Source organism: Ceratotherium simum, chromosome 26 (assembly GCF_057802395.1).
Source record: "Ceratotherium simum simum isolate JZ-2026a chromosome 26, ASM5780239v1, whole genome shotgun sequence".
Classification (NCBI taxonomy): domain Eukaryota; kingdom Metazoa; phylum Chordata; class Mammalia; order Perissodactyla; family Rhinocerotidae; genus Ceratotherium; species Ceratotherium simum.
The window spans coordinates 33,573,937-33,596,958 of record NC_141925.1 but is presented as its reverse complement, the minus strand read 5'-3'; the positions used below and the strand labels follow the sequence as shown (position 1 = coordinate 33,596,958).

General features: G+C 43.4%; 1 protein-coding gene across 3 annotated transcripts in view; it reads left to right on the top strand.

The window, feature by feature from the left end:
- Positions 1-22,329: 22,329 nt before the first annotated feature.
- SNX8 (sorting nexin 8) overlaps positions 22,330-23,022 on the top strand; it is a 42,447-nt gene continuing 41,754 nt past the window's right edge. For 2 of the 3 annotated variants that reach the window (XM_087417470.1, XM_004440892.2), the window contains exon 1: positions 22,330-22,420. In XM_087417470.1, coding sequence (XP_087273596.1) covers positions 22,330-22,420 — 91 coding nt within the window. Of the gene's footprint in view, positions 22,421-22,652; positions 22,858-23,022 lie in introns of those variants that run through there. The other variant, XM_087417472.1, reaches the window with a different exon arrangement.

The window sequence follows — 23,022 nt, the reverse complement described above, 5'->3', positions numbered from 1 at the left end:
ATTGTGGCCCAAACTCAGTGGCCTGAAGGACCTCCCCTAAAACAAAACAAAGAGTGAAATTGAATTTCATCTTACCCAGATGAGTGTAGGCTTGTTATCAGATCTATTGTGATTTAGAAAAATGAAGACATTTGCACATCTAATTCACCCTCTTACATATGTGGAGTATGGTGCCTGGCACATGATAAGTGCTCAGTAAATGGTGCTGTCATTAGCTCTGATGGCCTGATTTGGGATATACTTATCGAGCTGACCTGGACCTATGTGATTGTGGGGTGTGGGTGGAGACACGCCTGTTCTGGGCCATGTCCCTGGAGGGCTGACCCGAGAGCCCTCTAGAGATTACAGAAATGCACCATGGCACCCATCAGCGCTCATTCTAGTCGATGTGTCCGTGTGGGAGACGATGCCTTGTTCTTCTAATATAAAGAGGAAAGGAAACATCTGTGCCAGAGGAAACAAAGAAGGAAAGCAAAGCTGGGAGAGCTTCCCGTTGCTCCTCTGTCGATGGTCCTCTGTGGACAGCAGCTCCACTGTTTTGTTTGAAGTGCTGGACGATGTGAGAACCCTTGGATGACCGAGCACATACATGTGCCGGGCGCTGACCTTCGCATTTGCAAACAAACTTCAGAGTGAACAGCAGATGAGTTTTGACAGATAAATATGTATATCCAGGAAACCATGGCCTCACTCAGGATACAGAGTATTCCACCCCTCCTGAAAGATTCCCCAGGCCCCTGGGCATCTCATCCTCCCTCTGCAACCGGTCCACACACCATTGATTTGGGGGAGGAGGAATCTAAATGGTGGGAAAAGAAAATAAACAAAAACAAAACAAATGATTTATGAGGGAAAATTGAGAAACAGCAGTGTCCCATCCAAGTTTCTGTTTGCAAAATTGCTGTGTGTATACGTTTTGAAGAGAGGCTGGGTTGTTAGAACAGATTTGCGTTTTCTTTGTGATTTTTCTATCAAGTAGGAAGGAACTGAACCTCAGTGGGCAGAATCTAGACAGCTACCAGCCCCATGGTTCTCAGACTGTGATCCTCAGAGTGCTGGAATTCCACGGGCAGCCCAGCTGCAGGGGATTCCACACACGTGCGACTCTAAGTTTTAAAACGTTTAAAACTGTCTAGAAACAGCAATACATTTTATGTTTATCCTGCCCTTGTCTTTCTTTATAGATTTATAATTTTATTATATATAGTATTTTATCTATATGTAGTATTTTATCTACATTTATATAGTATTATATAAATAAGAAAATTATTTTATATATTTATTATAGTATTTATAGTATTTAAAATGTATTTTTAAAATGTATAGAGATAAAATACTGTGTATAGATAAAATACTATATATAGTAAATATATAGTTATATAGGGTAAAATATAGAGTAGATATATATACAGACAAAATACTATATATAGTAAACATATATATTTATGTATTATAATATATTTATATATACATTATATATACTATATGTAGTATAAAATAGTATTATAAATATGTAAACTATATAAACTAGTATAACTATACATAGCATAAGATACTATTATTATAAAATTATATCTATAAAGACAAGAGCATGATAAATGTAAACATTTAGTATATATAGTATGAAAATATATATTTAGTGTGTGTATGTATATATATATATATAGAGAGAGAGTAATATATATGTCACCAAACAACATAATGCATGTTTGTGAACCTTATCTGTATGTATTATTCTGGATTTTGCACTTTTTTCCACTATGTTTATGAGATTAATTCATTTTCACGTGCAAAGCTACATCCATTCATTTTCACTGCTGAATAGCATTCCACTAGACTACATTCTACTTTCTGTATCTGTTATCTGGTCGATGGAAGTTCAAGTTGTTTCAGTTTTTTGACGTTGCAAACAATGGTGCAAACGAAGAACGTTCTGACATGTGTGCAAGAGTTTATCTGAGGAACGTAAAACCTAGGGCTGGAATGGATGGTTCCAGGGTAGGGCGTCTTCAATTTTGCAAGATGAGGTCAAATTTTTTCCAAAGTAGTTGTGTAGCCAGGTTGGCTTCCCTCTGTGGAGACGTCGAAAGAAAGCTTCTCTCATGGCTGTGCATAAATTTGAAATTCTTAAAGTGATATCATCCTCAAGAGGCTGCAGCTCAGTCCTGGGTGTTTGTAAGAATTTAGAGTCCCTGGCTGACCAGGACAAGTTACAGTAGCTGTGCCACTGACCCAGCGAACGGCCTCAGGTGGATCTTTATGCTTCTGTAGACCACAGTTTACTCACCTGTAGAATGGGAGAGAAAACTCTGCTTCAGTGGGACTTGGGACCTGGAGACACATGACAGTAATTCCAGGGCCTGACCGTGGCGGGGTCCTGTACTGGAGGGAAACGGCTTTGAGGCATATTATTGAGTCAGCTGATGAAACCGACAGAATTGGAAGACGAACAGTAGGTTAGATAAAATATATTGCCAAGGGTAAATTTACTGAAGTTGATAAGTGTACTAGGGTGATGTAAGAGAACTTCCCCAATCTAAGGAAATACACCCTGAAGTATTTCAGGGTAAAACTCCATGATACATGCAACTTACTCTCAAATGTGTAGATAAAGATTGCAAGTGCTGAAGCACGTAGGGTAAAATGTTAATGCCAGTGAACAAAAGAGATAGGAGATCCTCCTAAACTCGGGGAAGATTGGGAGCAAGAACTGTGATTTCTTTTTCTAGGAGCACCAGAGCTTGACAGAGTGCCCAGTAGAGAACAAGTGTTTGGAGATGTTTGTTGACTGAATGAATGATTGAGTAAGTGAATGAAAGAACAAATTAATAAATAAAGGATGTGATGTCTTGGCTGGACCACAGTTGTCGAGAATTCCTTGTGTCAATATTGACCTTTTTACAAACTTTGATACAGAGTGATAGCCTGGCTCATCCCCAGCACGGAGTAGATCAGTGTCGTCCAATAAAAAAAGAATGTGAGCCCCATGTGTAATTTAGAATTATCTAGTCACCACCTGAAAAGTGTGAAAAGAACAGGTAAAATCAATTTTAATTATATATTTAATTTAACCCAATGTATTCTGATATTATCACTCTATCATATAATTAATATTAAAATTATTAATGAGATATTTTACATTCTTTTTTTCATACAATGTCCTGGCAGCCCAATGTGTATCTTACGTACAGCACATCTCAATTCAGACACTAAAGTTTCATCAGAAATGCGTGATCTGTGTTTAGATTTCATAAAATTTACGGTTGATAAAGTAGATTCATATACCTAAATTGTTCCAAACATACTTAAAAGTTTTCCAATAGCTGAATCGAGTATCACTTTTTAAAGTTAAATTAGTTAAAATGAAATAAAGTGAAAAATTCAGTTCCTCAGTCACGCTAGCTAGATGTGAAGACAAGTTATGACAATCACTGGGGGGCAGTGGAAGGCATCACTAGATGTGGGATCAGAGAGGCCTCCCTGAGGAGGACACATTTGAGCTGAGTCCTAAGAAGCCAGAAGGGGGGGCTGCACGGGGAGGGGTGGAGAGAACAGAACAGCAGTGAGGGAGGGCTTTCTGGAAGAGGACTGGGAAGCGTAAAGGCCCTGAGGCAGTAGGGGGACAAATATGGCAGTTGTGGGGAAGATGAAAGGCCTCTGTCCAGCATGGTGAGTGGCTGGAGAATAGTAGGAACTGCCGCCAGGGATGGGCAGGAGCTGGATGGCGTGGGGCCTTATAAACCCTGGTGAGGTTTGCTGTTGGCCGAAGAATTAGGGAGGTCATATTTTTTTGCAGTGTTTGAATTTTTTTACACCAAGCATGGATTCCTTTCAAACTCAGCAAAAGCACATTTGAAAATGGACAGTCAAGAGCTGTGGTTTTTTTTCAGACTGCTTGAGGTACTATTGCATTTTCTGACTTCTGTCATGGGGCTTCAGAACTTTCTAGAAGTCTAGTGGATGGGCCATCAGGGCTGCCAGTCCCATGTCATCTGGAGTGGCTCCGCCTGCTTCTGTTTTCTTTACAAGCTTCTTCCTAAGATTGTGTTGGAAGGAACGGATCTGTGGGAAAACTCAGCTGGGTTACTGCCCTGTGCTTGGTCCGTCATCCTGAGGCTGCCATACCCCTGAGTCCAGGCTCCTGCGACGTTCAGCAGTGCTGGTGGAATTGGGGTGATTGTACAGCGTTGGGGAGCCCCTGCGTAAGGTCAGTTCTCATACTCATGTCCCTGACCCCTTGGGATGAGTTTTGCCCTATGAGAAGCTGGAGCAGAGGGCGTCTGAGTGCCGCTTTGGAATTCGACATTGAAGAGAGAGCAAGGTTCTCACCCTCCAGCTGTGCAACAGGGAGCCGGTTACTTCGCCTCTCTGAATTTCTTAGACCAGCTTCCTCAAAAGCCGAGCCTGGGCCGGGGGTCCTTGATGAGAGAGTGTTCTTGGGAGAAACAGTAAGGAGTGAGGCAGGCAGAGGAGGTAGGGGAAGGAGTGAAGCTGAGGTCTAGCCTCACCTGGTCCTCGGAGCTCTGGAGTACGAATGGAACCTGGAGGCAAGGGGCCCGATTGTGCCCCGTATTGGTCAGCTCTGGGCTGAGGATGTGGACCGGGAACAGTTTTCCACAGAAAGGTACAGCTGAGAGCCACCAGCAGCCGCAGCAGCTGGGATGCACTGGGGACCTGGGGGCCTGAGTGGGGTGACATCAGCTTCACCTCCATCTGTAAAATGCAAGAATGATGCTCTGTGCCTCACAAGATTGTTGTGACACGTTCTATACAAATAGTTTCAATAATGCCAGCTTTGCGCAGATATGATCTTACAATTTACTTTTTTTTTCCTGTAACATTGTATCATCCGTGTTTTTGTCCACATTGCTATGTAGTGTTCGTAATTATCATTTAAAAAAATCGTTGACTAGGGCCAGCCCTGTGGCTTAGCGGTTAAGTGCGCGCGCTCGACTGCTGGCGGCCCGGGTTCGGATCCCGGGCACGCACCGACGCACCACTTCTCTGGCCATGCTGAGGCTGCGTCCCACATACAGCAAGTAGAAGGTTGTGCAGCTGTGACATACAACTATCTACTGGGGCTTTGGGGGGAAAAATAAATAAATAAAAAAATCTTTAAAAAAATCGTTGACTGAGTAAACTGTGGTAGTCTGGATTGGATCCTGGAACAGAAATGGGACATTAGTGGAAAAGCAGGTGAAATCAAAATAATGTCTGGAATTTCGTTACTAGCAATGTACTGATGTTAACTTCATAGTTGTGACAAATGTGCCATGGTCATATAAGATGTTAACCTTAGGGCTTATGAGAATTCTCTGAGTTATCTTTGCAACATTTTTGTAAATCTGAAATTATTCCCCCCAAATAGTTCATTAAACATTATTGAGGGGCCAGCCTGGTGTCATAGTGGTTAAGTTCGTGCGCTCCACTTCGGTGGCCCAGGGTTCGTGGGTTCAGATCCCGGGTGTGGACCTACACACCACTCATCAAGCCATCTGGTGGCAGCGTCCCATATACAAAGTGGAGGAAGATGGGCACAGATGTTAGCTCAAGGCTAATCTTCCTCAGCAAAAAGAGGAAGATTGGCAATGGATGTTAGCTCAGGGCTGATCTTCCTTACCAAAAAAAAAAAAAAAATTCTTGAGACAAACAGATATTTGCACACCCATTTTCATAGCAGCGTTATTCATAATACCCAAAAAGTGGAAGTAACCCAGGTGTTCACTGATGGATGAATGGGTAAACAAAATGTAGTGCATCCATTCAATAGAATATTATTCAGCCTTAAAAAGGAAGGAGATTCCGACCCGTGCTCCAACATGGATGGACCTTGAGGACATTATGCTGAGTGAAATAAGCCAATCACAGAGGAACAAATGTTATATGATTCCACTTATATGAGGGACCTAGAGTAGTCAAGTTCATAGACACAGAAAGTAGAATGGTCGTTACCAGGGGCTGAGGGAGGGGGACTGAGGAGTTAGTGTTTAATGGGGACAGAGTTTCAGTTTGGGAAGATGAAAATGTTCTGGAGATAGATGGTGGGGATGGTTGCACAACAATGTGAATGTGCTTAATACCCTGAAATGAACGCTTAAAAATGGTTAAAATGATAAATTTTATCTTGTGTATACTTTACCACAATAAAATGTTTTTAAAAGAAAAACAATTATTGAAAGCCATCATTTCTGGAAGTAGTTCTCCTGCCTTGAGTGGGTAACCTTGAGTGGGATGCTGAATTGACAGGGCCTTGGTCTTTTCTTGGGTGAAATGTGCAGGCTGGAGGAGGTGATTTCCGGGGGCCCCTTTGGGTTTAGGGATCATGAAAAGAATTGAAGAGGCAGCAGAAGAAACGACTCACCTACAGATGGCGATCTCGGCCCACTCTTTTCAGTAGTGACGTGAGGTTGCTTTTTCACTCCTTTCGTTTTAAAATTCCTCACATAGTGGGAATCCTGGGAAGCAATTTTATCTCAGATGAGTTTCTCAGACATTTCTCCAGGATATTTTATCTGGACGGGGCTGTCTCTAAGCTCGCAGAGCAGGGAGAGGTGGGGAGAGGGGTAGATGGACCCAAAGGGTCAAATATGGCCCAAATCAACGAAACTTCCCCTCTTCTCACTCCGCCAAGCCCATCTGCTGCCTCGGCCAATGGCCAGCTTGACCCTCTCTCCTCAGACGTTCACCTTCTTCAAATGCGGGGCCGGGTCGGGAATCAGACAGTCCTTGTTTAACTCCAAGGGACCTGGGGCAAGTTACTGATCTCTGAGCCTCCTTCTTCAGCTGTAACATGGGTCAAAAATACTGACTTGGAAACAGGATCGTGAGGTCCACAGGGTGGGGAGCATTTACACCCTGGTCCCAGCTGTGCCCTGTGGGAACCAGAACCAAGCTGCCAGGCTCTGTTCTGAGACGCCACGCGTTTTGCCCACTTTGTCCTCAGGGCATCCCTATGAGGCAGGACTGCCCATCTCCCTGTGTACGGTGGAGGCATCCAGCCGCCGGCTTGGCCTCAGAGGCTGCGCCCCACTCCCCTCCACACCATCGTGCTGGGCTGCCTCTCTCTCTTAGGGACTAATGCCTTTGCTGTGGTCCTTCGTGAAGATGGGTGATGAGAATTGGAAAGTGAAGTTTGTGATGATGTATCCTTCAGCAGAAGGGAGAAATTGGGGGATGAGTTGAAGAAAAATATACTTCTCTGGAGCTATGCCAAATACTGCAAACCTTACCCTCTTGGCTAATAGGCTCCGTAATCATCAAGAGTGCTGAGATTTACAAAGCACCTGCTATGAGCCAGGCATAAATACTTTATGAACAGTATCTCATTTAATCTTTTGGCCATTTTTGAACACAAAGGGAAGTATATAAACACCTATTCAGCTACATCCAGATTTTTAAATGTTAACATTTCGCCATATTTGCCTCAAGATCTCTCTTCTAAAGAAAGAAAAAAAGATTCAAAGTCCCCTATCTTTCCTAAATTCCATTTTCTCCCTCCTCCTCAGAAGAAGCCATCATGTATCTATAAATAATATATACATTGCTTAGTATCTTTTAATGAAGTTTTAATTGATTGAGCTGCAGATTCACATGCAGTTGTATGAAATGATACTCCTTGTCCAGTTTCCCCTAGGGATTCAAAGCTATAATGTAACATCACAACCAGGATATTGACGTGGATGTACCTTATCTCAGTTTACCCCTCCTCATTTGTGTTTGCATATTTTTGTGTGTGTGTGTGTGAGGAAGATCAGCCCTGTGCTAACATCTGCCAATCCTCCTGTTTTTTCGCTGAGGAAAACTGGCCCTGGGTTAGCATCCATGCCCATCTTCCTCCACTTTATATGGGATGCCACCACAGCATGGCTTGCCAAGCGGTGCTTTGGTGCATGCCCGGGATCTGAACCGGCGAACCCCCTAGGCTGCTGCAGCGGAGCATGCGCACTTAACTGCTTGCGCCACCAGGCCGGCCCCCTGTGTTTGCATGTTATGTCTTTAAATGTACATCAGTAGTATACTATGCATATCCTTCTGCAATGTCCTTTTTCACCCAAAATGATGTTTCCAAGATCTATCCATCTTGGTACATGCTGTTCTGGTTCATATATTGTTTGAATATACTGCAATTTATTATTCATCTCACACTGACATTAAAGTAGGTTGTTTTGTTTTTTTGGTGTTATAAATAGTGCCACAGTGAACAGTCTTGTATTTGTCTCCATGAGCTATAGTTTAGAGAATATGACTAGAAGTAGGGCATAAGATACTGGGTCATAAGTTATCTGCATTCCAATTTTTTACACATTAACAAATTGTCCTCGAAGGAATCCATACCAATTTATACCCTCTCCAGCAGAGTGGGAATATTTGTTTCTCATCATCTCGCATACATGAAAGGATATCTATCTCATTGTTGTTTGAATTTGCATTTCCCTGATGTAAGTAGATTTCTGATTTAAGCAGAAAAGGAAATTCTTACAAGCAGCTAAAATCTCCAGGAGGGCTGGTAATCAGGCTCAAAGCTAAGCAGCCAGAAATGTGCAGATCATGCCAAGAGCTGGCCAGTCTGCTGCTGAGTCCCAGATGTCAGCGCTCAGCCTGATACCGCTGACAGTGGACCCTGGATGCTGGTGGGAGCCCACAGCCTCTACTCCCCTGGGAGGAGGGTGGCACGCGCTGCAGCTGCCATGAGTTACCACTGTCGTGGAGGCCGCTCTGCTTCATGACCCCAGCTTCCAATGTGAACCCAGGTGGGTGCAGCTGGGAAATGAGTATTTGACATTTTGCCTTCTACAGTGGGAAGAGATGCTCAAAGGAGGGAATTCCTCAAACATAGAAAGAAAGGTTCAGATGCCGAATGGCCCAGAGATAATGACAGACGTTCACTATACCTAATTAATAGTAAGTTGAACATCTTTTTATATGCTTATTGTCCTCTCAGATTTCCTTTTGAGTGAATTACCCATACACATCTTTTTCCTCTGTGGGGTGGTTCGTCTTTTTCATATCAAAGTGGATGTGTCCTTCACATATTCTGGATTATAATCTTTAAATTTTAATTATGTTAAAGTATATTCTTCCAGTCTGTGCCTTATCTTTTCGCCTCGTTCATGGTGTCTTTCATCACACAGTTTTGTCTTGCTGGCACTTAAGATGATCCATATTTTTCTTTATTGCTTGTGTTCTGTGCGCCTCCCTGGTTTGAGAATGTGGTTAGATGGGCTATTTGGATCAACTCTTCTGCTGAAAACAACTAAAATGCTGGATAAAATGTAAACACCACCTTATTAAAATCATTGAAGACCTGAGAAGATAATAAAGAATTACTATAAATAAAGAATTATGATTATCATAAATAAAGAATTAAAATCCGAGGGAAAGTAAGGAGAGCACTAATGCATTTGCCAGCCTGAGTGAACTTGAGCTTCAGCAGATGGCCTCATAGAATGTGGAAGGCGTTAAAGACCAGGGTCTGTACAATGTTGGGAGTATGATAGAAAGCCATTGTCCCTTAAAACTGAGACTCCAAAGGCTATGTATATATATCCTCAGGGTAAGAGGGAAGCAAAATTAAATTTGCCCTTCCTCACCAAAGCAGGAAATTATAAGGAAAGTTGACTTGATACAGAAAGGACCCAGAGTGGGGGAGGCTTATCTTTGAGAAGCTGTGACCATAAACAAGCCCTCGCATGGATCTGTAGCCCAAACTGGCGATCCCCAAAACCTTGTTTCAAAAGCAAAGTGGTCTCAGGCTGGTAGTTTGCCTAAGCACCTAGGACGAGCCAATGTAAATTCTTATTTTTTTTAAGTAATAAAGGGATTTACCCTGTTCTTCTGACATCCAGAGGTGACCCCTTAGCTAATTAATTTTCAGTCTTTCATGTTTTCTCGTATGTGCGTTTAAGATTATACATTTCCCTTGAAACATTGCTTTGTCTGCTTCTCTTGAGTTCTATGTAGTACTTTCATTGTCAATTCCAAATCATCTGTATTTCATTATGAATTCTTTTACATTTCCACATATGTAGGAGATTTTTGGCTAGCAGTTCATTAATAATTTTTATTGAGGTATAATTTACATAAAAGGAATGGGTATGTCTTATGTATTAGAGATCAAAGAATTTTGACAAATGTGTATACCAGTGTAAGTGATACCCTTATCAAGAGATAGAGTATTTCTGTCATCCCCTAAAATTCCCCCGTGCCCTTGGCAATGATAGGCAACCACCATCCTGATTTTTTTTATTACGAATTCACTTTCCTTTTTCTGGATCGTCCTGTAGTTTTGCCTGTTCCAGAATTTTATACAAAAGGAAAAATAGATTTACTTTATGTCTGACTTCTTTCACTCACCACAATGTTACTGAGATTCATCTTTGTTGCTGCATATATTGGTGCTTTGTTCCTTTTTATTGCTGAGTAATATTCCACTGGATGAATAGATGACAATTTGTTTATTCATTTTACTCTTTTTTTTCCCCCCCAAAGCCCCAGTAGATAGTTGTATGTCATAGTTGCACATCCTTCTAGTTGCTGTATGTGGGACGCGGCCTCAGCATGGCCGGAGAAGCAGTGCGTCGGTGCACGCCCCGGGGTTCCGAACCCGTGCCGCCAGTAGCGGAGCGTGCGCACTTAACCGCTAAGCCACGGGGCAGGCCCTTCATTTTACTCTTAATGAACATCTGAGTTGTTTCCAGTCTCTGGTTATTGTAAATGAGGTTGCTATGTAAATACTTATATAAGTCTTTGTGCAAATATGTTTTCATTTCTCTTGGATATCAAATATGTAAGAGTAGAATTGCTGGTTCATAGAGTTAAGTATATATTTACCTTTATTAAGCATGGCCAAACATTTTCCCAAACCCATCATACCACGTTGCGTTCCTCTGAATTCTGATTGGTCCACATCCCTGTGAACATTTGTTTTGTCAGTCTTTGATTTTAATGATTCTGGTGAGCATGTCGTAGTATCTCACTGAGATTTTAATTTACATCTCCCTAATAGTGGTGTTAAACACATTTTTCATGTGCTTATTGATGATTTTTATATCTTCTTTTGTGAAGTTTCTGTTTAAGTCTTTTGCCCATTTTTTATTAGGTTATCTTCTTAACATTGAACTTGAGAATTCTTTATGTTTCCTGGATGTGAGTCTTCTGTTAGGTATGTGTATGGCACAGATTTTCTCCATCGTCTGGGGCTTGTGTTGTCATTTTCTTTTCGGGGTCTTTGGAAATCCAGAAGTTTTGAATTTTTGAAGTTTTGAATTCTATGAAGTGCAATGTATCAATTTTTTCTTTTCTGGATCCTGCTTTTTGTCCCCTTCTGAGAAATCTGTGCCTATCCCAAGGTGGCAAAGATTTTTTCTGCTGTTTTCTGCTAGAGGCTGAATTTAAGTTTTGCATTTAGATCCATGATCCATTTTGAGTTAATTTTTTTCTATAATATGAGGTAAGAGATGAGGTTCATTCACGTTTCCAAATGGACATTCAGTTGTTCAACAAGATTAGTTGAAAACACTATCCTTTCCCTCACTGGGTTACTTTGACAGCTTTATTGAAAATCAATTGAGGGCCGGCCCCGTGGCTTAGCGGTTAAGTGTGTGCGCTCCGCTGCTGGCGGCCCGGGTTCAGATCCCGGGCGCGCACCAACGCACCGCTTCTCTGGCCATGCTGAGGCCTCGTCCCACATACAGCAACTAGAAGGATGTGCAGCTATGACATACAATTATCTACTGGGGCTTTGGGGGGAAAATAAATAAATAAAATCTTTAAAAAAAAAAAAAGAAAATCAATTGACCATATATGAGTGCGTTAATTTCTGGGCTCTCTATGCTGTTCCATTGACCTATTTGTGTTTCCTTATAACCATACCACCAGTTATCTTGATTACTGTAGCTTTATGGAAATCTTGAAGAGTCCTCCAACTTTGTTCCTCTTTTTCAAGATTGTATTGATTATCCTAGATATTTTGCTGTTCCATATAAATTTTATAATTAGCATATACATTTCTATGAAAAAGGCATACTAGGATTATGATTAGAACTGCATTGAGGTTCTAGATTAATTTGGGAAGAATTGACATCCTAACAGTATGTCAATATGAATATTTAGATCTTTTTTTTAATAATTTTATTTATTTATTTATTTTTCCCCCAAAGCCCCAGTAGATAGTTGTATGTCATAGTTGCACATCCTTCTACTTGCTGTACGTGGGACGCGGCCTCAGCATGGCTGGACAAGCGGTGCGTCAGTGCGCGCCCGGGATCTGAACCGGGGCCACCAGCAGTGGAGCGCGTGCACTTAACCGCTAAGCCACGGGGCCAGCCCCCATGAATATTTAGATCTTTAATTACTCTCAGCAATGTATTATAGTTTTCATTGAAGTTTTGCTCATATCTTTAAAAATTTATCCCTAAATATTTCCTTTTTTTATGTTATTGGTTTATATTTAAGTTTATTTTCCAACTGTACATTGCTAATGTATAGAAATATATATTTATATTTGATATTGTATCTTGCAAACTTGCTAAATTTTGTTACTAGTTCTAGTAGTGATTCTAGATTCTACAGAATTTACCACGCACATTATCATATTTTTTATGAACAGATTTTCTTTCCTACCTATGTGCATTTTTTCCTGTTTCTTGCTTCTCTGTGCACTGGCTAGACCTCCAGGGCAATGTTGATATGAGCAATGAGACTGTGCATGTTGGCCTTCTTCCCAAGCATTTTAACGTTTCAATTCAAATATTGAAAACATTCAATATTTTATCATACTGGTCCAGATGGCTAGCTCTTGTTTTTTTGCGGACGCCTTTGTGAGGTTGAGAAAGCCCCCTTCTATTGCTAGTTTGGTGAGAGTTTTATCATGAATGGATGCTGAGGTTTTTCAAATGCTTTTTATACATCTATTGAAATGATCATATGGATTTTCTCCTTTGTTCTATGAACATGATGTTGTGGGTTGAACTGTGTCCCCCAAAAAGATATGTTGAAGTCCTAACCCTCAGTACCTAGGAATGTGACCTTCTTTGGAAATAGAGTCTTTGCAGATGTAATCAAGTTAAGATGAGGTCGTTAGGGTGGGCACTAATCCAATATGGCTAGTGTCCCTATAAGAAAACGAAAATGCCTGTGAAGACAGAGACACACGGGGAGAAGACAGCCATGTGACGACAGAAGCAGGGCTTGGAGTGATATGTCTACAAGCCAATGAGCACCAAGAAATGTTGGCAAACTTCTGCTAGAAAGCCCAGGAAGGATTCTCCCCAACAAGTTTCAGAAGGAGAATAGCCAACAATGTGATTTCAGATCTCTAGCCTGCAGAACTGTGAGAAAATAAATTTCTGTTTTTTAAGCCACCCAGGTTGTGATACTTTGTTATGGTAGCCCTAGGAAACTAATGCATGTGGTGAAATTACCTTGGTTGATTTTGAAATGTTAAACCAGACTTCCATTCCACTTGGTCACAATATTTTATCCATTTTAGGTGTATTGCTGGATTGGATTTGCTCATATTTTGTTGAAGATTTTTGTGTCTATGTTCATAAGGAATATTATCTGTAGTTTTCTTGTAATATATTTGTCTGATTTTCCTATCAAGGTAATTTTCTTCTAATATCTTTGTTTTATTTTGGCATCAGACTTTTACGGAAAGAGTTTGGGGAAATAGTTTTTTAAAAAAGACTTTTTCTCTTTTTTAGAGCAGTTTAAGGTTCCCAACAAAATTGAGAGGGAGGTACAGAGATTTCCCACATACTCCCTGCCCCCATACATGCATAGCTGCCCTCATTTTATCAGTCTCACTCACCAGAATGGTGCATTTGTTACCTAGGATGAACCTGCATTGACACATCATAATCACTCAAAGTCTATAGTTTACCTTAGGGTTCACTCTTGATGTTATACATTCTATAGGGTTTGGAAAAATTGGGGAAATAGTTTGTTTTTTAATTTCATTTTCCATTTGTTTGTTGCCACTGTATAGAAATACAGTTGATTTTTGGATATTGGTGGTGTATCCTGCAACCTCGGTAAATTCACTTATTCTAGTTCTAGTTGAGTTGTTTTTTTTTAGATTCCTTAAAAATTTCTATATCCTTCCATATACACCTTCTTTTCCAGTCTTTATGCCTTTTTTTTCTTGCTTACTTCACAGGCTAGGCCTCCAGTCAATATTGAGAAGAAGTGAGAGTAAACATCTTGCCTTATTGCTAATCACAGGGGGAAAATGTTTTGTCTTTCAGCGTTAGGTATGAAGTCACCTTTAGATTTTCATAGATGCCCTTTATCAGGTTGAAGAAATTTCCATCTAGTCCTAGTTTGCAGAGAGTTATAATCATGAATGGGTGTTGAATTTTGTCAATTTTATTCTGCATTTTTTGCATTATTTTTTCTTGCAGTTTATATTTTCTGCATATGAAGTGATCATATAGTTCTTCTGTTAATACAGTGAGTTACTTTGATTTTTCACATAATTAAACCAACATTACATTCTTGGCATAAGCTCCACTTGCATAAGATTGCTATTATTTTTTCTTTAGAAGTTCAATAGAACTCACTAGTGAAGCCACCTGGACCAGGAGTTTTCTTTGTGAGAAAGTTTTAATTTTCTTTTGAATGTGGTAAAATACACATAACATAAAATTTACCACCTTAACCATTTTTTTTTTAAGTTTGCAGTTCGATGGCATTAAGTACTGCAAATTTAGTGGCTCAAAACAACAACAACAAAAGGATCTGGAGGTCAGAAGTCTGCAATGAGCCTTACAAGTTAAAATCTAGGGGCTAGTAGGACTAGTTCCTTTTGGAGGCTCCAGTAGAGAATCCTTTCCTTGCTTCTTCTAGCTTCTAGAGGACGTTGGCGTTCCTTGGCTCATGACTGCATGACTCTAGTCAGCCTCCATCATCACACGGCCTTCTCCCTAACTTTGGCTCCCTTGTCAGCCTCTTATATTCACCCTTGTAATTACATTGGACCCACCCAGATAATTCGGGATAATCTTCCCATCTCAAGATCCTTAACTTTACACATCTGCAAAGTCCCTTTTTCCATGTAAGGTAACATATTCACAAGTTCTGGGGATTAGAACCTCTTTGAGGAGGCATTATTCTGTCTACCACAGCCCACCCTCTGGCCCCCAAAGATTCACATCCATCCAATATGCAAAATACATTCATCCCATCCCAACATCCCTCCAAGTCTCAACCCATTGCAGCATCAACTAAGTCCAAAATCTCATCTAAATCTCATTAGCTCAGGGCTGGCCCCTTGGCTTAGTGGTTAAGTGCACACGCTCTGCTACTGGCATCCCGGGTTTGGATCCTGGGTGCGCACTGACGCACCGCTTCTCCAGCCATGCTGAGGCGGCATCCCACATATAGCAACTAGAAGGATGTGCAGCTATGACATACAGCTATCTACTGGGGCCTTGGGGAGAAAAAGAGAAAAAAAGGAGGAGGATTGGCAATAGATGTTAGCTCAGGGCTGGTCTTCCTCAGCAAAAAGAGGAGGATTGGCATGGATGTTAGCTCAAGGCTGATCTTCCTCACAAAATAAATAAATAAATAAATAAATAAATTAAAAAAAAAACTCATTACCTTAAAAAGTCCCAAATCTCATCATCTAAATAGTGTAGATCAGGTATGGGTGAGACTCTGTGTACACTTCATCCTGAGGCAAAATTCCTCTCAATCTCTGCACCCAGGAAAACAAATTCTGTAACCCCAAAATACAATGGTGTGATAGGCATAGGAGAACAGTTAGAAACATTCGCATTCAAAAAGGGAAAAAAATGGAAGGAGAAAGGAATTGCAGTCCCCAGCAATTTTGCAATCCAATGGAGTAAACTCAATTAGATTTCAAGGCCTGGGGATTATCCTCTGTGGCTCGAGGTTCTGCCCTCTGGGCCCATGGCTCCACCCTAAGAGTCTTCCTTCCTTTTTCATAAAAGGTAGCACATGTCTGCAACTGAGTAGTATTATCAGTCTGTTTTCTGCCTGTAGAATTTTGGGGGTCAGACAGCCTTCTTTCATTTCATCTTCTCTGTCTCTTTCAGTCAAAGCTGGCAGTGTTTCTGCTGATATAACATGCTCAAAAACCTTGTGGGTCTCCTATGAATGTCTTTAGAAAAGAAGTTCATCCACAGGTCTTTCCTGAATAATTCTATCTCTATTTTTTTGCTTCTGCTGAGATGGCACACATCTAATCTCTTCAAAGAGCCCTCTGTGTGACCAAATATTGTGACCTTTTGTTCCTCTCTGGGCACTAGAAAAAGGTTGTTCAGACACACTCTTGGTTTTCTCTCCAAAGTACCCTTTCCTGACAGTGAGTCTCCTAATTTTATTGTTTCTTGCAATCTGGATGGGCTCCTTTCCGTGTAACTGTAGGACACAATTCAACTAAGCTTTCTGCCACTGTATGACAGGATCCCTTTTCCTCCACTTTCCAATAACATGTTCCTTATTTCCTTCTGAGCCCTCCCCAGAAGTGCCTTTAATGTCTATATTTCTACCAACAGTCTGTTTATGACCATTTAAGCACCATCATCTAAGAGGATATAGGTTTTCTATACCAGAGTCCTCATTTCCTTGAGTCCTCACTAGCAAAGTTGTTAATATTCATATGTCTACTAACAATCTATTCAAGGCAATCCAGGCTTTTTCTATTAGGCTTCTCAAAATTCTTACAATCTCTACCCATTACCTAATTTCAAAGCCAGTGCTATATTTTTAGGTATTTTCTATAACAATACCCTACTTCCAGGTACCAGTATTAGTATTTTGTACTTTTTCATTGCAATGTGGCATTCCATTCTATGACTCTACAGCAATATGCTCATCCAGTCTGTTGTTAATAGACATTTGGGTTATTTCCAGTTTTAAGCTATTTGAATGAGGCTTCTAGGAATGAGCCTTTTTTTTGTGGACATATGCTTTTATTTCTCTTGGGTAAATATCGAGGAGTGGGATTGCCTCAAGGGTTATTCTTTTCTCCATTCTTGGTCCTGTGTGGACAGCCAGCTTTCGTGCTGCTTCTAAAGGTTGGTAGGTCATCCCTTCGTTAATCCTGATTTTATCTAGGAAGTTCATGTCCATTTCCCATCCTTGCGGGCCTAAGCCTTCCTCTCCTGTTGCCTTAACCCAAGTTCCTAAGACCTTTATTATTTCTGAAAGCTCGGTGAATTGTTTGGCTTCAGCTTTTGTTCATCCCTGTAACTTGAAGTTCTCCCTATATCTGGCACCCTTTCTTGCTTTTGACTCCAGCAATGTATTAAAAACAGTTTGGCTGGGGCTGGCCCGGTGTTGGAGCGGTTAAGTTTGCGCGTTCTGCTTCGGTGGCCCGGGGTTCACCGGTTCAGATCCTGGACGTGGACCTACTTACTGCTCATCAAGCCATGCTGAGGTGGCGCCCCACATAGAGCAACTGGAAGTATGTATAACTATGACACACAACTATCTACTGGGGCTTTGGGGAGAAAAAAGGAAAAAAGGAGGATGATTGGCAACAGATGTTAGCTCAGGGACAATCTTCCAAAAAATAAAAAAACAAAAAAAATGAAAACAGTTTTGGGGGTAAAATTTTAGCTAGAATTTCTGTATGTTTGGGGAAGGAGGGTGAATGGACTTCTGCATCAGTTCAGACCACCATCTGAAGTCTCTTATTTAAACCTTAACCTTTGAGGAACAACCCTGTGGAGTCAGCAATATTGATGTATCCATTTTACACACGAGCAAACTGAACCTGAGGGAACTTAAGCAGTTTGTCCAAAGTCTAATTAGGAGAGCCAACACTTTTGAGATATTTAAACTTTCCTGGGGCTGATGGAGGATGTGAGCAAATCTCCTTACTCCAGACAGGAATTTTAGAATGGATACTTGAGTAGCACTGCCTGGGAAGGTATCTTATAGTGACACAGGAGGATTTGGTTTCATGACCTTCACAGTATTAAGTGAGATGATACTGGTCCAGCACTTAGCACAGTGCCTGTCACATAGTAAGTGTTTAACAAATGTTTGGGGCCATTAATATTATTAATAAAATTATTATAATTTTCTCTGCTTTTAGAATCCCTCTTCCTCCCTCCCCCCAATATGATTTACAGAGCTGTAGGCAGCTTCCATACTAAGCCTCCTAAAACAAGAGGTTGTGGGTGGACCAGAATCTCCTGATTAAGAGTGTTGGAGGGAATTGCTAGCTTTATAGCATAGAGGTAATGTCACAGGGGCTACGAGGATAGTCTCTGGTACCAGACAGTCTGAGTTTGAATCCCAGCTCTTCTATTGACTAGCTTTGTGATCTTCATGTGTTGAATTTTCTGGCCTTACCTGCCTGCAAAATGGAGACGATCATACTACTATTTCATAGATTTATTGTGAGGAGTAGATGAGTTTGTAAATAAAAAGCACTAAGAAGAGTGCTCAGTACACAGTAGGCATTCAATAAATGTTAGTTTGGTTAGGGTGGTTAGTATTTAGTGCTGTTTACCAAATATTTCTGGCTTTCTGTCTTTCTGGCACATGGTAGTGGTGTACTTGTGGTTCTCTTGTGGTTGGGTGGAGCCATGTCACTAGTTCCGGCTAATGAGTTGTGAGTAGAAGTGTTGTATATCACGTCTATTTTTATTTATTTATTTATTTATTTGTGAGGAAGATCAGCCCTGAGCTAACATCCATGATAATCCTCCTCTTTTTGCTGAGGAAGACCGACTCTGAGCTAACGTCTATTGCCAATCCTCCTCCTTTATTTTCCCCCCAAAGCCCCAGTAGATAGTTGTATGTCATAGTTGCATACCCTTCTAGTTGCTGTATGTGGGACGCGGCCTCAGCATGGCCCGAGAAGCGGTGCGCCGGTGCGCGCCCGGGATCTGAACCCGGGCCGCCAGTAGCGGAGCGCGCGCACTTAACCGCTAACACTGGGGGCTGGCTCTGTATGTCACTTCTGAGCCAGAGCGTTTAATTGCTCATGCCAGACCCTCCAGACCACTTTCCATTTGTCACGGTGGCAGAATTCAAGCTGGTGGCTGCTCCGTTCTCCTGGGTCTCAGAGGGACTGTGACGAGCATAACCTCTTTGTTATATCAGGCCTCTGAGATCTGAGATTGTTACTGCAGCATGACATAGCCTATCCCGACTAGTATATCGACTGTTGTTAATATTTCTAGGATGTACTCCTCAAAGCATTTTAGTAACTCTTTTGAAAGGTCCTTAGCAGGACTTGGAAATCCTTGTATTTTAGCAAGATGACTGATAACAGCCCCTTTCTGCATGTGCACCTGTGCAGTGAAGTCCCCACTTCAGTGTCCTGCATTCTGAGTACTGGCAGTTTGTCTATATAGTTCTCACTTTCCTAAATGAAAAGCAGTAAATGTGACTCAAAAAACAGATTAACAGTCTTAATGTAATTGGATTCTTCCCATGAATCAAAAAGTTTTAAAAATCAGAAATTTTTAATTGAATGTCCCTTGAATGAAACAGAAATAGTATAAGGACTGGGCTTCTTTGGTGAGGATTTAAAGAAGTTACAGGCAGACCTATTTCAGGGCACGTTTCCCAAGAACTTTCTAACTGTTAGAGATATCTGGCAACGGAGCCCACAACTTGCAACGACTGAATTTCCGCTTCTGGAGGCATTCAGAGCTGGTCACCTCAGGACCCACGGCTCGTTCACCTTTCCTTCCCGAACACCCATGTTTCCAGCCCTAACACTCGCTTCACTCATGGTGGGAGAATCCTGTTGTGTTCTGCTCCTCCATTCAAGTCCATCAGGAACTTTGGAGGCCGGGGACCTCATCTGATTATCTGTGTGTTCCTCTCCCACCCTCTTCTCCCACCAGCCACACACAATTCGGTACCTAGTAAATGTTCAGGAAAGGTTTGTGGGAATAAAGCAAACTGTTCAATTTAGAGCAGCGGTCTTGGGGCCAGCCCCGTGGCTTAGCGGGTAAGTGTGCGTGCTCCACTACTGGCGGTCCGGGTTCGGATCCCGGGCACGCACCGACGCACCGCTTCTCCGGCCATGCTGAGGCCGCGTCCCACATACAGCAACTAGAAGGATGTGCAACTATGACATACAACTATTTACTGGGGCTTTGGGGGGAAAATAAAAAGGAGGAGGATTGGCAATAGATGTTAGCTCAGAGCTGGTCTTCCTCAGCAAAAAGAGGAGGATTATCATGGATGTTAGCTCAGGGCTGATCTTCCTCACTAAATAAATAAATAAATAAATAAATAAATAAGTAAATAAATAAATAAATAAATAAATAAATAAATAAAGCAGTGGTCTTCCACTTGGGCTGCACATTAGAATTATCTGGGGAGCTTTTTAAAAAAATCCCATGTCCAGGCCACACCCCAGACCAATTAAATCAGAACTTCTGGGCATGGGCTCCAGGCAGAGCACATTTGAACGCTCCATAGGTGGTTAGCAAGTGCAGCCAAGATCCAGAACCACTGAACTAAAGGCTGTGTAACCATATGTCAGGGGTGTTAAAATAAAGTCAAATAATAAAGTTAATACGCTATTATTCTTGAATAATGTCTAATTTTATACTCGTTTAATGCTTCACAGTTTTCAAAGTGCAATGAACTTTTAAAAATTTGATAAAGATCTTATAATCTAGTGGAGATACGAAACGAATAATTCCAGGAAGTTAGCAAGTTAGCAGAGTTTGTGTGTGTGTGTCTGTTTGGGGAGGGGAGAGACGTGGAGTCGGGTAAAGTGCTGAGCACGTCATTTGATGCCATAGGAGCTGAAAAGAAGCCCAGGGTGGCGGAAGGAAGCTGCAGCAGATGGGAGGTGTGTTTGTCACAGGATCCTGCAGTCCCACTGTGACTTGGGAAGCTGCTCCTAGCCCATCTGTAGAAGGGCGACAGCGCTTCCTAGGTTATAGTGGAGGGGAGCATCGTTGATTGTGCCAGCTCACATGGACGTTGTGGTGTGCTGGGACAAGAATGTCCTAAGTGCGGTGGTCTGTAACGGAGGCAGGGTCTAGCAGCTACGGCAAGGGAACTAACTACTTGGGGGACCCTTCCTAGGACCCTGGCAGGGGGTCTGGCCTCTTGGTTATTGTAACCCACTCCCTGGGCATTGGTAGGCATCAGTATTAGGAGGTCCCAGATCCTTACTTTGGAAACAAGGCTCTCCCTGATGAACTCTACCAATTGTTCCAGCTTCCTCTGCTGCCATTTCTGCCCCCGTCGCTCCCCCTTTAGCTGCAGGAAGACCACAGCATTTGCTGCTGTTAGATGCCTCAAAGCCTTTGCGCCTGCTGGAACCCGCTCTCTCCTCCTCCTGCTTATCTCCTCATTCTTCCAGCATCAGCTCAGGCTCTACCCCATCCAGGTGACCCTTTTCTGCGTTGCTCTCACAGCCTTGTTTTGGAACAGTCAGGACACTTGCTCCACTCTGGGCACCTGTCGGTCCTCCGGATCAGGAGGTACCTAAGGCATCTTTGTATCCTCAGCGTCCAGCGCAGGGCCTGCCTGACCTCCAGGCTGCAGCCAGTAGACTTGAGTGAGTTACAGAGTGAGTGAGTGACTGCGCGGGTGCGGAAGTGAACACATGAATGAATGAATGCGTAAGCTTATGCAGGATGAAGTGGGTGAACGAATGAATGAATGATTGAATGGGTGACAGAATGAATGAATAGGGTGAGTGGATGAATGAATGGGGGGTGAATGAGTAAGCTAATGCAGGATGGAATGGGTGAATGAATGAATAGAGGGGGAGGTGAATAAACCGGGCCGTGAATGAAGGAACGGGGTGGGTAAATGAATGAGTGGGTGAGTGGATGAATGAATGAAGGGGTGAATAAGCTAATGCAGGGCCGAGTGAGTGAATGAGTGGGTGGGTGAATAGTGGGTGCGTGGGTAAGTGAAGGAATGAATGAGTGCGTGAGTGCATGAATAGGGTGGTGGATGAGCGGGTGAACGACTGAGCGACCGCAGGACGTGGTGCGTGAGTGGGCAGACGAATGAGGAAGTGGTGAGTAAGCGGGCGAGGGGTGAGCGGCTCAGTGAATGAATGACTGAGCGGGTGCCCGAGCGAGGGCAGGTGGGAGTGAACGAGGGGGCGGTGGCGATGGCAGCGCGCCCGCGGGGAGGCGCGGCGGACGCAGGGCGGGAGCGCGGGCCTGTCCTCCCGGTGGCCGCGTGGCTGGGGCGGGGCGAGACTGGGAGTGGGCGTGACGAGGCCGAGCACGGGCGTGGCTAGGCCGGGCAAGGGGCGCGGTGAGGCCGGGTGTGGGCGGGGATTGGGCGGGGCGATGCACTGGTGGGCGGGGCCTGCGGCCAGGCGGGCGCGGAGGAAGTCACGTGGCGCGCGCTCACATGACTGGCGGCGTGATGGACCCGCTGCCCGCGGCGGCAGTCGCTGCGGCAGCTGAGGCGGAGACAGAGGAGGCGGGTCCGGCAGCGACAGGTACACTGCGCTGGCGGGCGGCGCCCACCTGCCCCCGCGCGCGCGCGCGCGCGGCCCGGGCCCCGCGCCCCGCGCCCGCGCGCCTTCGGCTCACTTCCTACCCCCGCGCCCGCCCGTGTCCCTTCTCCAGTCCTCACGCTCTGGGGGGCGCGTGGCTCCGCGGCGGGGGGCTCGGTGTGCCGCCGCGGGTCCTGGAGCCCGCGCACCTGTCTAGGTTTGCCCCTCGCCGCGCTCCCTCTCGCGCCTCCTGGGACTGTCCCGATCCCTCGGGGCGGCGGGGCCCGCCGGCCGCGCGCTTCCTGCGGGGACTCCCCGCCCAGCCTCGTGGGGCCCAGCCCTGGACCGCGGGCCCGCGGACGAGTCATTTGGCCGCTCAGGACTTGGGTGTTCCCATCTGTAAACCGGGCTTATTTCTCTATCAGCGCTTTTCTTGATGGGTGAGCGTAAATACTAAAAGCTTGCGCGAGGCTTGGCTTTTCTAGGCTGCTCCTATTTAAATATTCCCTTCTCCAGTCCTCTAACTGGAGAATAGATGTAGGTGGATGTTGGTGCGAGTTACTCTTTCTTCTTGGGGGGCACAACGTTGGGGGACTTTGCCTAGG